This window comes from Pan troglodytes, chromosome 11 (genome assembly GCF_028858775.2).
Source record: "Pan troglodytes isolate AG18354 chromosome 11, NHGRI_mPanTro3-v2.0_pri, whole genome shotgun sequence".
NCBI lineage: Eukaryota > Metazoa > Chordata > Mammalia > Primates > Hominidae > Pan > Pan troglodytes.
The window spans coordinates 111362484-111377812 of record NC_072409.2 but is presented as its reverse complement, the minus strand read 5'-3'; the positions used below and the strand labels follow the sequence as shown (position 1 = coordinate 111377812).

Below are 15329 nucleotides of genomic sequence, written 5' to 3'. Positions count from 1 at the left end.
ACTACAAAGAATGTGTTTACTGTACTTTCTTACCTTAAAACTTAAACCTAAAAATGTATGTTAATATGAACCTTTGCTGGATATTTCATGCTTGCCTCTTTGGTCGCTAGGAAAAGTCAGCAACATTCAGCAAAATTGTCAAGGATTGGAGCATTTAATAGTTGGCTGATGGTCCACAGGCAAGTCCATCCAAACAGCCAAAGTTGTATTACTCAGTGTTTTTAAAAAATGAAGATTTGGGGTGGAGCCAAGATGGCCAAATAGGAAGAGCTCCAGTCTACAGCTCCCAGCGTGAGCGACTCAGAAGATGGGTGATTTCTGCATTTCCAACTGAGATACCAGGTTCATCTCACTGGGGAGTGTCGGAAAGTGGGTGCAGGACAGTGGGTGCAGTGCACCGTGCGTGAGCCGAAGCAGGGCGAGGCAATGCCTCACCCGGGAAGCGCAAGGGGTCAGGGAATTTCCTTTCCTAGTTAAAGAAAGGGGTGACAGATGGCACCTGGAAAATCGGGTCACTCCCACCCTAATACTGCACTTTTCCAACGGTCTTAGCAAATGGTACACCGGGAGACTATATCCTGCGCCTGGCTCAGAGGGTCCTACGCCCGCAGAGCCTCACTCATTGCTAGCACAGCAGTCTGAGATCAAACTGCAAGGCAGCAGCGAGACTGGGGGAGGGGCGCCCATCACTGTCCAGGCTTGAGTAGGTAAACAAAGCAGCCGGGAAGCTCGAACTGGGTGGAGCCCACTGCCCCTCAAGAAGGCCTGCCTGCCTCTGTAGACTCCACCTCTAGGGGCAGGGCAGTGCCAAACAAAAGGCAGCAGAATCCTCTGCAGACTTAAATGTCCCTGTATGACAGCCTTGAAGAGAATAGTGGTTCTCCCAGCACACAGCTGGACATCTGAGAACAGGCAGACAGCCTCCTCAAGTGGGTCCCTGACCCCCGAGTAGCCTAACTGGGAGGCACCCCCCAGTAGGGGCAGACTGACACCTCACATGGCAGGGTAACCCTCTGAGACAAAATTTCCAGAGAAATGATCAGGAAGCAACATCTGCTGCTCACCAATATCCACTGTTCTGCAGCCTCCGCTGCTGATACACAGGCAAAGAGGGTCTGGAGTGGACCTCCAGCAAACTCCAACAGACCTGCAGCTGAGGGTCCTGACTGGTAGAAGGAAAACTAACAAACAGAAAGGACATCCACACCAAAACCCCATCTGTACATCACCATCATCAAAGACCAAAGGTAGATAAAACCACAAAGATGGGGAAAAAACAGAGCAGAAAAACTGGAAACTCTAAAAATCAGAGTGCCTCTCCTCCTCCAAAGGAACGTAGCTCCTCACCAGCAATGGAACAAAGCTGGATGGAGAATGACTTTGACGAGTTGAGAGAAGAAGGCTTCAGATGATCAAACTACTCTGAGCTAAAGGAGGAAGTTCGAACCCATGGCTAAGAAGTTAAAAACCTTGAAAAAAAATTAGACGAATGGCTAACTAGAATAACCAATGCAGAGAAGTCCTTAAAGGACCTGATGAAGCTGAAAACCAAGGCACGAGAACTACGTGACAAATGCACAAGCCTCAGTAGCCGATTCAATCAACTGGAATAAAGGGTATCAGTGATGGAAGATGAAATGAATGAAATGAAGTGAGAAGAGAAGTTTAGAGAAAAAAGAATAAAAAGAAACGAACAAAGCCTCCAAGAAATATGGGACTACATGAAAAGACCAAATCTACATCTGATTGTTGTACCTGAAAGTGATGGAGAGAATGGAAACAAGTTGGAAAACACTCTGCAGAATATTATCCAGGAGAACTTCCCCAACCTAGCAAGTCAGGCCAACATTCAAATTCAGGAAATACAGAGAACGCCACAAAGATACTCCTCGAGAAGAGCAACTCCAACGCACATAATTGTCAGATTCACCAAAGCTGAAATGAAGGAAAAAATGTTAAGGGCAGCCAGAGAGAAAGGTCGGGTTACCCACAAAGGGAAGCCCATCAGACTAACAGCTGATCTCTTGGCAGAAACTCTACAAGCCAGAAGACAGTGGGGGCCAATATGCAACATTCTTATAGAAAAGATTTTTCAACCCAGAATTTCATATCCAGCCAAACGAAGCTTCATAAGTGAAGGAGAAATAAAATACTTTACAGAAAAGCAAATGCTGAGAGATTTTGTCACCACCAGGCCTGCCTTACAAGAGCTCCTGAAAGAAGCACTAAACATGGAAAGGAACAACCGGTGCCAGCCACTGCAAAAACATGCCAAATTGTAAAGACCATAGAGGCTAGGAAAAAACTGCATCAACTAACGAGCAAAATAACCAGCTAAGATCATAATGGCAGGATCAAATTCACATATAGCAATATTAACCTTAAATGTAAATGGGCTAAATGCTCCAATTAAAAGACACAAACTGGCAAATTGGATAAAGAGTCAAGACCCATCAGTGTGCTGTATTCAGGAAACCCATCTCATGGGCAGAGACACACATAGGCTCAAAATAAAGGGATAGAGGAAGATCTACCACGCAAATGGAAAACAAAAAAAGCAGGGGTTGCAATCCTAGTCTCTGATAAAACAGACTTTAAACCAACAAAGATCAAAAGAGACAAAGAAGGCCATTACATAATGGTAAAGGGATCAATTCAACAAGAAGAGCTAACTATCCTAAATATATATGCACCCAATACAGGAGCACCCAGATTCATAAAGCAAATCCTTAGAGACCTAGAAAGAGACTTAGACTCCTACACAATAATAATGGGAGACTTTAACACCCCACTGTCAACATTAGACAGATCAATGAGACAGAAAGTTAACAAGGATATCCAGGAATTGAACTCAGCTCTGCACCAAGCAGACCTAACAGACATCTACAGAACTCTCCTCCCCAAATCAACAGAATATACATTCTTCTCAGCACCACACCTATTCCAAAATTGACCACTTAGTTGGAAGTAAAGCTCTCCTCAGCAAATGTAAAAGAACAGAAATTATAACAAACTGTCTCTCAGACCACAGTGCAATCAAACTAGAACTCAGGATTAAGAAACTCACTCAAAACCACTCAACTACATGGAAACTGAACAACCTGCTCCTGAATGACTACTGGGTACATAACGAAATGAAGGCAGAAATAAAGATGTTCTTTGAAACCAATGAGAACAAAGACACAACACACCAGAATCTCTGGGACACGTTCAAAGCAGTGTGTAGAGGGAAATTTATACCACTAAATGCCCTCAACAGAAAGCAGGAAAGATCTAAAATTGACACCCTAACATCACAATTAAAAGAACTAGAGAGGCAAGACCAAACACATTCAAAAGCTAGCAGAAGGCAAGAAATAACTCAGATCAGAGCAGAACTGAAGGAAATAGAGACACAAAAACCCTTCAAAAAATCAATGAATCCAGGAGCTGGTTTTTTGAAAAGATCAACAAAATAGACACACTGCTAGCAAGAGTAATAAAGAAGAAAAGAGAGAAGAATCAAACAGATGCAATTAAAAAATGATAAAGGGGATATCACCACTGATCCCACAGAAATACAGACTACCATCAGAGAATACTATAAACACCTCTACACAAATAAACCAGAAAATCTAGAAGAAATGGATAAATTCCTGGACACATACACCCTCCCAAGACTAAACCAGCAAGAAGTTGAATCTCTGAATAGACCAATAACAGGCTCTGAAATTGAGGCAATAATTAATACCTTACCAACCAAAAAAAGTCCAGGACCAGATGGATTCACAGCCGAATTCTACCAGAGGTACAAGGAGGTGCTGGTACCATTCCTTCTGAAACTATTCCAATCAATAGAAAAAGAAGGAATCCTCCCTAACTCATGAGGCCAGCATCATCCTGCTACCAAAGCCTGGCAGAGACACAACAAAGAAAGAGAATTTTAGACCAATATCCCTGATGAACATCGATGCAAAAATCCTCAGTAAAATACTGGCAAACCAAATCCAGCAGCACATCAAGAAGCTTATCCACCATGATCTAGTGGGATTCATCCCTGGGATGCAAGGCTGGTTCAACATATGCAAATCAATAAACATAATCCAGCATATAAACAGAACCAACAACAAAAACCATATGATTATCTTAATAGATGCAGAAAAGGCCTTTGACAAAATTCAACAACCCTTCATTCTAAAAACTCTCAATAAATTAGGTATTGATGGGACGTATCTCAAAATAATAAGAGCTATCTATGACAAACCCACAGCCAATATCATACTGAATGGGCAAAAATTGGAAGCATTCCCTTTGAAAACTGGCACAAGACAGAGATGACCTCTCTCACCACTCCTATTCAACATAGTGTTGGAAGTTCTGGCCAGGGCAATCAGGCAGGAGAAGGAAATAAAGGGTATTCAATTAGGAAAAGAGAAGTCCAATTGTCCCTGTTTGCAGACGACATGATTGTATATCTAGAAAACCCCATTGTCTCAGCCCAAAATCTCCTTAAGCTGATAGGCAACTTCAGCAAAGTCTCAGGATACAAAATCAATGTGCAAAAAATCACAAGCATTCTTATACGCCAATAACAGACAAACAGAGAGCGAAATCATGAGTGAACTCCCGTTCACAATTGCTTCAAAGAGAATAAAATACCTAGAAATCCAACTTATAAGGGATGTGAAGGACCTCTTCAAGGAGAACTACAAACCACTGCTCAATGAAATAAAAGAGGACACAAACAAATGGAAGAACATTCCATGCTCATGGGTAGGAAGAATCAATATTGTGAAAACGGCCATACTGCCCAAGGTAATTTATAGATTCAATGCCATCCCCATCAATCTACCAATGACTTTCTTCACAGAATTGGAAAAAACTACTTTAAAGTTCATATGGAACCAAAAAAGAGCCCGCATTGCCAAGTCAATCCTAAGCCAAAAGAACAAAGCTGGAGGCATCACGCTACCTGACTTCAAACTATACTACAAGGCTACAGTAACCAAAACAGCATGGTACTGGTACCAAAACAGAGATATAGACCAATGGAAAGAAATAACGCTACCTATCTACAACCATCTGATATTTGACAAACCTGACAAAAACAAGAAATGGGGAAAGGATTCCCTATTTAATAAATGGTGCTGGGAAAACTAGCTAGCCATGTGTAGAAAGCTGAAACTGGATCCCTTCCTTACACCTTATACAAAATTTAATTCAAGATGGATTAAAGACTTAAATGTTAGACCTAAAACCATAAAAACCCTAGAAGAAAACCTAGGCAATACCATTCAGGACATAGGCATGGGCAAGGACTTCATGTCTAAAACACCAAAAGCAATGGCAACAAAAGCCAAAACTGACAAATGGGATCTCATTAAACCAAAGAGCTTCTGCACAGCAAAAGAAACTACCATCAGAGTGAACAGGCAACCGACAGAATGGGAGAAAACTTTTGCAATCTACTCATCTGACAAAAGGCTAATACCCAGAATCTACAATGAACTCAAACAAATGTACAAGAAAAAAAAACAAACAGCCCCATCAAAAAGTGGGCAAAGGATATGAACAGACACTTCTCAAAAGAAGACATTTATGCAGCCAACAGACACATGAAAAAATGCTGATCATCACTGGCCATCAGAGAAATGCAAATCAAAACCACATTGAGATACCATCTCACACCAGTTAGAATGGCAATCATTAAAAAGTCAGGAAACAACAGGTGCTGGAGAGGATGTGGAGAAACAGGAACACTTTTACACTGTTGGTGGGACTGTAAACCAGTTCAACCATTGTGGAAGTCAGTGTGGCGATTCCTCAGGGATCTTGAACTAGAAATACCATTTGACCTGGCAATCCCATTATTGGGTATATACCCAAAGGATTATAAATCACGCTGCCATAAAGACACATGCACATGTATGTTTATTGCAGCATTATTCACAATAGCAAAGACTTGCAACCAAGCCAAATGTCCAACAATGATATACTGGATTAAGAAAATGGGGCACATATACACCATGGAATACTATGCAGCCATAAAAAATGATGAGTTCATGTCCTTTGTAGGGACATGGATGAAGCTGGAAACCATCATTCTCAGCAAACTATCGCAAGGACAAAAAACCAAACACTGCATGTTCTCACTCATAGGTGGGAATTGAACAATGAGAACACATGGACACAGGAAGGGGAATATCACACACCAGGGCCTGTTGTGGAGTGGGGGGAGGAGGGAGGGATAGCATTAGGAGATATACCTAATGTTAAATGACGAGTTGTTGGGTGCAGCACACAAACATGGCACATGTATACACATGTAACTAACCTGCACATTGTGCACATGTACCCTAAAACTTAAAGTATAATAATAAAAAGAAAAGATGAAGATGTTTAATGTGGGGGAAATGCTTATGACTTAACATTAAATGAAAATTGCTTTTAAAAAAAATCACATGCTACAACATGGATGTACCTTGAAAACATGCTACGTGAAATAAGCCAGATACAAAAGGCTGCATCTTGTATGATTACATTTATAGGAAATGCCAGATTAGGCAAATCCATAGAGACAGAAAAGTAGATTAGTGGTTACCAGGAGCCCTTGGGGGTAGGGAGAAGTGGGGAGTGACTAACAGGTGTGGAATTTTGAGGGGGTAATGGAAATACTGGAACTAGACATTGGTGACAGTTGTACAACATTGTATGTCAAAAACCATGGAATTATATACTTTAAAATGGTAAATTTTATGTTATATGAATTTGATCTCAAAAAAAATTTACAAAAAACTACATATATAGCCATTAAAAATTATGAGATATTTCAGCAGAATACAGATTGTAAATAATTTTTTAAATTGTAAGAGATAATATACAAGACAATTCATTTGAAATGTTTAGTTCAAGGCCTGACATATAGTATGTGTTTAGTATATCTGAGACAGGTCTCAGTTAATTAAGAAAGCTTATTTTGCCAAAGTTAAGGACTCACCTGTGACAGCCTCAGGAGGTCCTGAGGACATGTGCCCAAGGTGGTCAGGGCACAGCTTGGTTTTGTACATTTTAGGGAGATATGAGATATCAATCAGTATATGTAAGATTTACATTGGTTCAGTCCAGAAAAGGCCTGACAACTTGAAGCAGGCAGGCAGCTTCCAGGTGACAGTTAGGTAAGAGACAAATGGTTGCATTCTTTTGAGTTTCTGATTAGCCTTTCCAAAGGAGGCAATGAGATATAAAATTATCTTTGAGCGGAGGGATAACTTTGAGTAGAAGAGCAGGAAGATTTGCCCTAAGCAGTTGCCAGCTTGACTTTTCCCTTTAGCTTAGGGATTTTGGGGCTCCAAGATTTATTTTCCTTTCACAGCTGCAATATATAAGGAAAAATAGAAACAATACAACCTTGGATGTATTTGAGTTGGTGAGTTTGTGGATGAATTTTTGCATTTATTTTTATTTCAGGCAGAGCTGCTATAATATATTGCCAGTATAGTAAATACTTTATTTAAAGGATTTGAAAATAAAAAATAAAAGCTTTATGGACTCCAGCATCTGTGCTTTGAGCCGGAATTCCCGTGAAGAGCCTGTATTGGTGGAGCTACTCAGCTCTTTAGGGAGGCAGGAAGAGATGAGAAAGGGATACAGATATTACAGCCTAAGGGCAGGATGGAGAAACTATCCGTCTATTTATCCACTGAATGCATGTAGTCATTTGTCAGTAAGTGTTCTTCTAAACTTATTTACTCATCATCAACGTTCATCTTAGATTAGCTCCCAAAGGGCAAAAAGACACATAATTAATTTGCTTAATGTAGTGCCTAGCATGATGACATGGCGAGATATGTTTTAGCAATAATTAAAAATACTTTTTCCTTTGCCAGTAATTCTTATTTAATCAAGCCAAAATTAATTTACATACTGGAGAACTACTCTATGGCTTTCATTTAAAAAAACAACAGATGATTTCAATCTCTTTTCTGCAAATACCCCAAAAGAAGAACAATGCTGTTTTCATAAATCTTAGTCAAATGAAATTCAGCTACTGTCCCCAGGTTAATTTTATAACTGTAAAAAGTGTGTGTGCATAAGAACAAAGGCTGGTTAGGACCTGGAAAAAACGAGAGAGGGAGAGATAGACTGATGTAATGATATGTGACTTTTTTGTTCTTTTCTGATTCCCAGTATTGTTTCCTGAACAATATTTTTTTATAAACTTAGGAACAAAAAACAAATCACTTCAGAACCTCTGAGACAAGGCTGTGGACTGGCAGTTGTTTTTTGAGACAACATGGAAGAAATGATATTCTGTGCATCTTCTCTTTTAAACTTTCATCTTTGAACTTAAAGATGATCCCTAGCTGAGATCATGGGTGTTTTCCTCCCATGTTTCTTTCTTTGTGTTTTACCAACTTATTTATTTATTTGTTTTTGAGATGGAATCTCACTCTGTCATCTAGGCTGGAGTACAGTGGCATGATCTTGGCTCACTGCAACCTCTGCCTCCCAGGTTCAAGCGATTCTCCTGCCTCAGCCTCCTGAGTAGCTGGGACTACAGGTACACACCACCAAGCCTGGCTAATTTTTGTATTTTTAGTAGAGATGGGGTTTCACCAGCTTGGCCAGGATGGTCTCAAACTCCTGACCTCGTGATCCATCTGCCTTGGCCTCCCAAAGTGCTGGGATTACAGCCATGAGCCACTGTACCCGACCTTACCAACTTACTTATATTTAGCATAAAAGCTGGAGAAAGCGATAGGGACAGGAGGCAGAGAAATTCTGGGCAGAAGAGGGCAGTCCCCAGCAAGGGCCTCACTCTGAAGCCTGGACCCATGGCCCAAAGTGAGAACATACCTTCTTGTTTTCCTGCTCAAATGTTGCCTTTTCCAAAACCACCCATGGCCCTCCTGCCACCCATCATGTGCCCATAAAAACCCCAGTCTCCAACAGCAGAGAGAGGAGAAGAGGAGAAGCAGCTAGACATGGGAGAGAAGCAGCTTGACTTCAAAGGAATGGCTTGACAGTGTTACCTCAGGGAGGAGTCTGGCCAGGGATGGCCAGACTCTGGGGGAAGATTATCCCGCTCCATCCCCTTTTCAGCTCCCCTCCATTGAAAGCCATGTTCATCAGCAATAAAATCCTCCACATTCACCACCCTTCAATTCGTTCATGTGACCTGATTATTCCTGGACACCAAACAAGAGCTCGGGTGCCATGGGTGAGGATGCTAAAGGCTGTCACACTGACCCTGTGCTCTCGGTAGAGAGCAACTGTCTCATGCAAAAAGGCAGAGGGCCCACTGAACTGTTGACACTTAAGCTGTCCGTGGATGGCAAAAGCTAAAAGAGCGCTGACTAAAACACATGCCCTCTGGGGCTTCAGGGGTAGTGGGCACCCACCAGACACTGCCTCAGGACTCTGCACGGAGTTCGCTCCAGCTGATGCCCAGAAGCACTCACCCCGGCTCCTGTACCTGCTCACCTGTGGACTCCCTTCTGCAAGGGGTGAAGTGCAATGGGTCCAAGTGAGTGGAGTTTGCCCCTGCCAGTGACAAAGCAGCCAGCTAGATCCAGCACCCGTGCACTGCAGTTCCCACCTACAACGGTGTCAGGGAAATTTCCTGCTTCAAAAGCACAGGCAGCTTTCTTGGAAATGAGATAATGTGATCTCATTTTAAAGTTGAGGACATCAAGGCTCAGAGGTGATTAGAGGCATTAGAAGGGACTTCTGAAGACAGCTAATCTAACCCTTGAAAATAGGAGAAGTTAAAGTTATGGCCCAGGTTCCACACCTCACAATTGGTGGAACCAGGCTTGAGCCTGCTTGCCTAACACCAGTGTCCTTCCCAAGCTTCCCAAGCATCTGCTTGAAATTACCTGTGTCTGTGGTGGGAAGGAAGCGCAAGAATGGTGTCCTGTGTCCATTGCTGGGGCTGTGGGGGTCCAGGTACTTAGTTTACTTTCGGGAATTCCTTGTTGGCTCTGCTGAAGTCCTTCCTGCTACACCGTTCAGGGAAATTGTTGATCTTGTCAACCTGAAATAATCAAAAGGATCAGAATCCAGTTTTAAAGAGTTTATTCAAGCAAAAAGCTGGGAATAGCCATCCAAGAATCATGGACTCTAGAGAAATGGGGTCTGTGCTTCGAAGTTAAAAGTTAAGTACTTGCTTCTATACAGCAAACAAAGAAGTTTAGTAGGATTATAATATTTTCTATACAAGGCTGGTTTATGAGTGACAGTTTAGTTCGTTTGTTTTCTTTACCATACAGCTTGTTTTCATTTCCTTTCCAACTTAAAAGCAAGTATTTAACATTCCATCCTAGTTAGTGTGATAACCATGAAGCCTTTGTGTGAAAGAGGAAAGAGGGAGGCTAGTCTATAATGAAGATCCACACTTAGAGAGAAAGGGTCTTCCCTGGCACCCTTTAGTAATTTACAACACTTTACCAAACAATGTAGGTAAGGAAAAGGCTAATCTATAATCAGAGAAACAAAGGTTACAGCTGCCTATTTATGTGACTCAGATTCCATAATCACATTCCCTTAAGGGTCAAAATAAAGTTTCAACGGCTGAGATTTTCAATTATTTATTTTCATAATCTTTACCTTTCTTAGTTCTGGGAGTGGCCTTACCAGGTGGGCCTGGCCTGCATACTCCCAGAAGGGCAGTTATTCCTAGCAGCCTTTGGCTTTGGGAACCTCTCCATAATTCTTAATCCAGCCCAAGGTTCTGACTCTGTTAATGGGTAAAGAAAGGTTATGCCCTGTGAGACTCTGACCTCTTCTTGGGACCTGGAAAATCTTCTGGTGATTTTCCTCATCCCGAATCTGCTGTTTCTAAACTGCTTGAGACCAAGATAAAGCACACCAATTTACAAGGCATAACTCCTAGGTGAGGTCATTCACTAGCCATTTCTTGTATTTGAGGGTCTCAGTGTGACATCTATGAATATCCCAACTTCATTTCCAGCACAGATTGGTATTTCTATTCTTCTTTTTAGAAAGGAAAGGAGAGGGGAGGGGAGGGGGAAAGGAAAAGGAAAGGGAGAGACACGGAGGGAGGGAGGAAGGAAGGAATAATGGAGTACAATTTGTGGCACTCAATTTCAAGAACAAGCTTGATAGAAAGTTGTAATTGCCAAATACAGTAACCTATTTGGGGTACATGTCACCTTTTATTGCTTTCAAGCTACTGTACCTGGCAACTCTTATTTCTCCCTTTAAAAAAATCCTGTGTCTGGCTAAAACCTGAAAAATAGCAAGTACATATCTTTCTAATGACCCTACATTAATTTAGCACGGAGATAATTAGAGGCACAGTTAATCATTAGTAATATAAGCCCTGAGATTGGGGCACATGGGCTTCTCTTGCTATTCAACAGAGTCCTTGTGTGGCTAGTGTTTGAGCACAGACACATCTTTATTTTTTACATACTGAGCTTTCTTTGACATACAAGCCAAAAATTTACTTGAAGCAACCTGAATAGTATGAGAGAGAATATTTGTTTTTTAAAGTCCTGGGAATTACAGTGTATCCTTAGGGCATAATATAGGTATGTTCACACAGAACAGCTGAACACAGGCAGTTTATAAAGCAGGAAGTGAGCACATGGTACTTTTTAAATTTACTTAAAATACTTTGAATTCTTGGTGTTCTTATCCATTCAAGAGTCTCTAACACTAGGGTTGTAAAATAGAAACCAAATAGCATTGATAATAGAGTTTTGTTTCATCTTTATCTTAGCTACAATTTGGGAAATGTTTATGTTTGTTCCAAAAATGATTTAAAATTGTGTATTCACAATGCAGTAGTGTGTAAACACTACTGAATCACCAGAAATGCATCCAGTAGTGCATGCACAAAATAGAGATCAAGGCAAAGGTAGAATAGGGAAATAAAATTAAGCTAAGGATAAGGTTAGTATACAAAATGCATCTTGTGAGGTTCATCTATTTGGTCTACTAGTGGGCATGGGAAGGATGCCTGAATTTAAGTGAAAATTCTAGTACTGATTATAATTCACATATTCTTTCATTGCCCTAGAGTTTTTAATTGTGCACAAATAAGTCTTGGTATTCACAAACTAATTACTTGAGTTTTTAGGTTCACATATCCAGTGATATCCTCCTTGAGTCTTTCTGCCACTTAGTCATTTTACTTCCAAGTATCATGACATCCAACAGAGGCTGATGAAGGAAAAAAGATGCAAAAGTCATCCCATTTATTTTTTTGCCCTAAAATAAGAGTGTGTATATTGGGAGAAGGAAAGGGTAAAGCAGTTAGATGTTATTAGAAATACTTGGAAGAGAATAGAAATAAAAATTTGTGATTTTTAGTTATTAAAGTGATCATTAAATTGTGTTATCAATACAACTGAAGGATTTCAATATGGGCATCTTGTTAAGGAAAAGCTTTCAGAGAATGGTAACATTTCTTAATAGTGAACATGTCCCTACACTCACATAATTATAAGCCTTCATGTACAAGGTACTCAAAATCAGAAACTTTGTAAAAAGCCTTTTAATCAGATAAACCTGAATATATCATTATCTAGAAATAACTGAAAAGAGTGCAAAACATTAGAGAACAGTCATTTGATAATAAGGTAAATAAATCAATAGGCTATTATATTCCTATTAAAATTATAAAAGTTGCATAAACAGGAAAGATTACACAAATATACCATAAAAAGTACTTATAATAAAAATATGAGAAAAATACAAACTGATATGTAAACTATAAAATATGTAAAATAGCCAAGCATGGTGGTTCACACCTGTAATCCCAGCACTTTGGGAAGTCGAGGTGGGCAGATCACTTGAGGCCAGGAGTTCCAGACCAGCCTGGGCAACCTAATTAAACCCTCTCAAAAAAAAAAAAAAAAATTAGCTGGACATGGTGGTGTGCATATAGTCCTAGCTACTCGGGAGGCTGAGGTGGGAGGATCGATTGAGCCTGGAAGGTTGAGGCTGCAGTGAGCCGAGATGGTACCACTGTACTCTAGGCTGGGTGACAGAGTGAGACCCTGTCTCAATAAAAATAATAAAATATGTAAAATATCTCTGCAGGTAGAAAAAGGTGGTGTGTGAATGCAAAAGAGTTATACTGGATTGACTAAGATGATTTTTTTTCTCACAGTATTCTTTGATATTTTGTCATAATAAGTGTAATTGATAGCGAAGAAATGACAACAAAGCTTTCATGTATAGAATACTTTTTACAGATTTACTGAATAATGTTTACTTTCTGTTCACTGTCTTTTAAAATATAATTTCAGTCTAGATTTTACAGACTCATGGGAAATGATCTAAACTATTTTTCTTGCCATTAAAATGTGCATTTGGGAGTATTTTTCCATAGACATAGATACAGGAGAACTCAATAATGTTCCTCTTCCTTCTTTCCAACTCTTGTTTTCCTTAGGCATTACCACAGGAGTCTTGGTTCGAGAACACAGCAATCTCTCAACTCTAGAGAAATTCTACTTTGCTTTTCCTGGAGAAATTCTAATGCGGATGCTGAAACTCATCATTTTGCCATTAATTATATCCAGCATGATTACAGGTACCTTGAGAAAACTGATGTTCTCTATATTAGTCCATTTTCATACTGCTGTAAAGAACTTCCTGAGACTAGGTAATTTATAAAGGAAAGAGGTTTAATTGACTCACAGTTCAGCCTGGCTCAGAAGGTCTCAGGAAACTCACAATCATGGCGGAAGGCAAAGGGGAAGCAAGACAACCTCCTTCACAGGGTGGCAGGAAGGAGAAAGGCTGGGCGAAGCAGGAAGAGCCCGTTATAAAACCATAAGATCTCGTGAGAACTCACTCACTATCGCGAGAACAGCATGGGAGAAACTGCCACTATGATTCAATTACCTCCACCTGATCTCTCCCTTGCCACCTGGGGATTATGGGGATTACAATTCAAGATGAGATTTGGGTGGGAACACAAAGCCTAACCATGTTATTCTCTATGATTATTTTAAAAGCTTTCACCTAAGTTGTTCTTTTCTAATTACGGGAAAAATTGAAATACATTAGATGTCTCTCTCTTTCTCTCTCTCTCCACCTCTCTCCACTTGGAATGTCTATATTTGCTTCTGTGGAAACATTTTACTGTTCTCAACATGGCATTGCTTTGTCATATGCTGTGCCTACAGCTCTGTCCACCACTGCTCAAATCTTCATTTGACCAGCATATGATGTCTTGGGAGGAAAATGTCATTTTCAAACATATAAACAAAACATTATCTGGGGCATGGGGAAAAAAAAGCATATTTGGTCACTGAAATGTCAGCTAGTGTCCTCAGGAAAAATATAGTTGTCAATTTTGATCATGTTTTCAATCATTCACTCATTTATTTCCCAACTGCAGCTGTGTTGCCCCCAGCCTCTCAGCAGCTGCCTTCAGGGTCTCTGTACTCCTTACCCACTTTCTACTCAAACCCAGAACTTGCTATGTATCTGCCCTGCATATTTGCTGTGGGGACTAGCAGTCAAGTTCTGTGAGAAGGGTTTAAATATGGATGTGCACCATATTTGAAAAGCCTAGTATTTTTAAAACTTGAGACACAGTTGCATTTGGAAATGACTTTTCCCTTATTGATCATTACATTGCAGGGCTCCTTTGAAGAGGAAGCTTCCTTAGGTAGATAGAGATGAATTTGGTTTACAAAAATGTCATTTGTCTGGGTGTGATAAGTTTCTCTGCATTGCACAGTTTCTTGTACTTAACTCTGGCAATTAGTAAAATGTGGCATGACAGTAGCTGGTGGTGTTAGATTGAAAATCAAGGTTTTATGTAAACATGCAATTAGAAGTCGTGACATGTCCCCTTCTAGAACATTTTTCTCCACTGCCACTGTAAAGGCCTGGGACTGGCCCTGGTAGAGTACTGGACATTGGTGGGGGCAAGGGAGGGTGGGGGTCAGGATCTGCTGCATTCAGGGACTGCATTGCTCGAAGAGCTGTCACATTTGGCCTTTGAATTTCCCAAATGCCAAACTCGAATTAGACTAGAGTCCCTTGGGAGCTTTGTCCTTAAATGGTCTTGATGTTCTCGGCTTATGAGAAACCTAAAGAGAACATTTAATTATTTTTATGAATGTATTTAATTATGTTTGGAAATGCCTGGTTCCTTTTAACCCTAGCAACCTGATTGACACAGCAGCAGACCAATTATTTGTCCCATGTAATATTTGTTTATTTGTTTAAATTGTCATAAGCATTTAAAATTGGAAAGATTTCATGTAAATATCCAAATTTCTGGCTTTCTCTGAAAAAAAAAAATGAAGATCTGGGAACACTGGCCCAGTATTTCCACCTATCAACAGTGGTCTGAAACC

The 15329-nt window shown here is 40.4% G+C and overlaps 3 protein-coding genes across 15 annotated transcripts in view; 1 reads left to right on the top strand and 2 right to left on the bottom strand.

The window, feature by feature from the left end:
* The window catches only part of GLIS3 (GLIS family zinc finger 3), a 740609-nt gene extending 730669 nt beyond the window's left edge, over positions 1 to 9940 (bottom strand). Inside the window, exon 1 of the mRNA XM_063788746.1 lies at positions 9858 to 9940. The gene's annotated coding sequence lies outside the window, so the exon portion shown is untranslated. The remainder of the gene's footprint in view (positions 1 to 9857) is intronic.
* SPATA6L (spermatogenesis associated 6 like) overlaps positions 1 to 15329 on the bottom strand; it is a 163973-nt gene that overhangs the window by 26739 nt on the left and 121905 nt on the right. For all 12 annotated transcript variants that reach the window (XR_001720650.3, XR_008537225.2, XR_008537220.2 and 9 more), the window contains one exon: positions 9858 to 10015. The gene's annotated coding sequence lies outside the window, so the exon portion shown is untranslated. Of the gene's footprint in view, positions 1 to 9857; positions 10016 to 15329 lie in introns of those variants that run through there.
* SLC1A1 (solute carrier family 1 member 1) overlaps positions 1 to 15329 on the top strand; it is a 97137-nt gene that overhangs the window by 40859 nt on the left and 40949 nt on the right. For both annotated transcript variants that reach the window (XM_520467.9, XM_009456267.5), the window contains exon 2: positions 13406 to 13546. In XM_520467.9, coding sequence (XP_520467.4) covers positions 13406 to 13546 — 141 coding nt within the window. The remainder of the gene's footprint in view (positions 1 to 13405; positions 13547 to 15329) is intronic.